The sequence below is a fragment of the Monoraphidium neglectum genome (genome assembly GCF_000611645.1).
Source record: "Monoraphidium neglectum strain SAG 48.87 unplaced genomic scaffold scaffold06040, whole genome shotgun sequence".
NCBI classification, from domain to species: Eukaryota; Viridiplantae; Chlorophyta; class Chlorophyceae; order Sphaeropleales; family Selenastraceae; genus Monoraphidium; species Monoraphidium neglectum.
Window position 1 is genome coordinate 1,769 of NW_014007593.1, and position 1,205 is coordinate 2,973.

General features: G+C 65.4%; 1 protein-coding gene across 1 annotated transcript in view; it reads left to right on the plus strand.

The window, feature by feature from the left end:
• Positions 1 to 621, plus strand: part of MNEG_16144 (hypothetical protein) — a gene marked incomplete at both ends in the record, with an annotated part of 2,293 nt that extends 1,672 nt beyond the window's left edge. Inside the window, 3 exons of the mRNA XM_014035385.1 lie at positions 55 to 216; positions 399 to 482; positions 604 to 621. Of these exons, the coding sequence (XP_013890839.1) occupies positions 55 to 216; positions 399 to 482; positions 604 to 621 (264 nt within the window). The remainder of the gene's footprint in view (positions 1 to 54; positions 217 to 398; positions 483 to 603) is intronic.
• Positions 622 to 1,205: the final 584 nt, after the last annotated feature.

The window sequence follows — 1,205 nt, forward strand, 5'->3', positions numbered from 1 at the left end:
CACACACACACACACACGTACGCGTACACACACACGCACGTGCACACACACCAGGTGCCCCTGGGCGCGCTGTTCCGCGGCCTGCGCGTGCGCATGTCCCTCGCCACCGGCCGCGCGGAGGACGTGCGCCTGCACACTGTGACTCAGCGCCACGAGTACGGCGGCTCGGTGCTGCGGCGCGTGCAGGCCGTCGCGGAGACGCCGCACGGGGGGCAGGTGGGGAGGCACGAGCGCGGCGATCGCGAGGGGCCGCGTGCGATGTGACGCCGTCGCGCGGGGCCGCACAGCAGGGGCTCTTTACGTCGGTTTTCGAAGCAGGCGGCAAGCAGCGCCTTGTGATTTGATCTGTTCTGATCTGATTTGATTTGGTCTGGTGTTTTGTATTTCAAATCCCTCAGGTCATCATGGACCCCGACACCTTCCAAGGCATCCACGCGCGGCTGCCAGAGCTCGGGGGTGCAGTGCTGGACGCCACCCAAAAGGTGAGGGTGGGCTGGGGAGGCTGCTTGGGATGGGATGCAAACGTGGTGCCCACCCGCGTTTGGTGTTGTGCGTACACGCCAACTGATGTGTGTGTGTGAGTTAGTGTTTGTGTGCGCGTAGTTTTGTGAGCGCCTGTGAGTTAGAGAGAGCGTGTGTGTGTCTCTGTTTTGTGGGTGCATGTGAGAGTGAGGGTGAGGGTGCGGGTGGGTGGGCTGCGTGTGTTGTCTGGATGCGCACCCACATGAGAGTGCGGATGCGGGCCAGGGCCGCCAGCTCAGCGATAGAGCGACTGTTGCGCTGCGGAGCGGGCTGCTGTCGGGTACCTTCTGGTGGCGCTGGGCGCCAGAAGCTGGGCGCCACCACCCCTCCCTGCCTGAGCGCCAGCCTCAGTCGGCACCTCCCCTCAGCCCTCAAAACGGCCTGCCAATCCCCTGGACCCTCCCCCCCTCCCCACGCACCCCAGGCGCTGCGCGCCGCCGGCGCGGAGGTCGGTGTGCACGAGCTGCTGCATATGGCGGGGCTGGGCGGGCCAGACCTCGGTGAGTCGTCATATGCGCGCGCGCGCGCGCGTGTGTATGTGTGTGTGTGTGTGCCTGTGTGTGCGCGTGTGTGCGTGTGTGCGTGCAGGCGCACGCGTGTGCCCAAGCACGTGTGCGTGCATTGTTTCGGTGCATGTGAACACATGCATGTGTGGCTCTGCACCGCTGACACTCATCCCCATC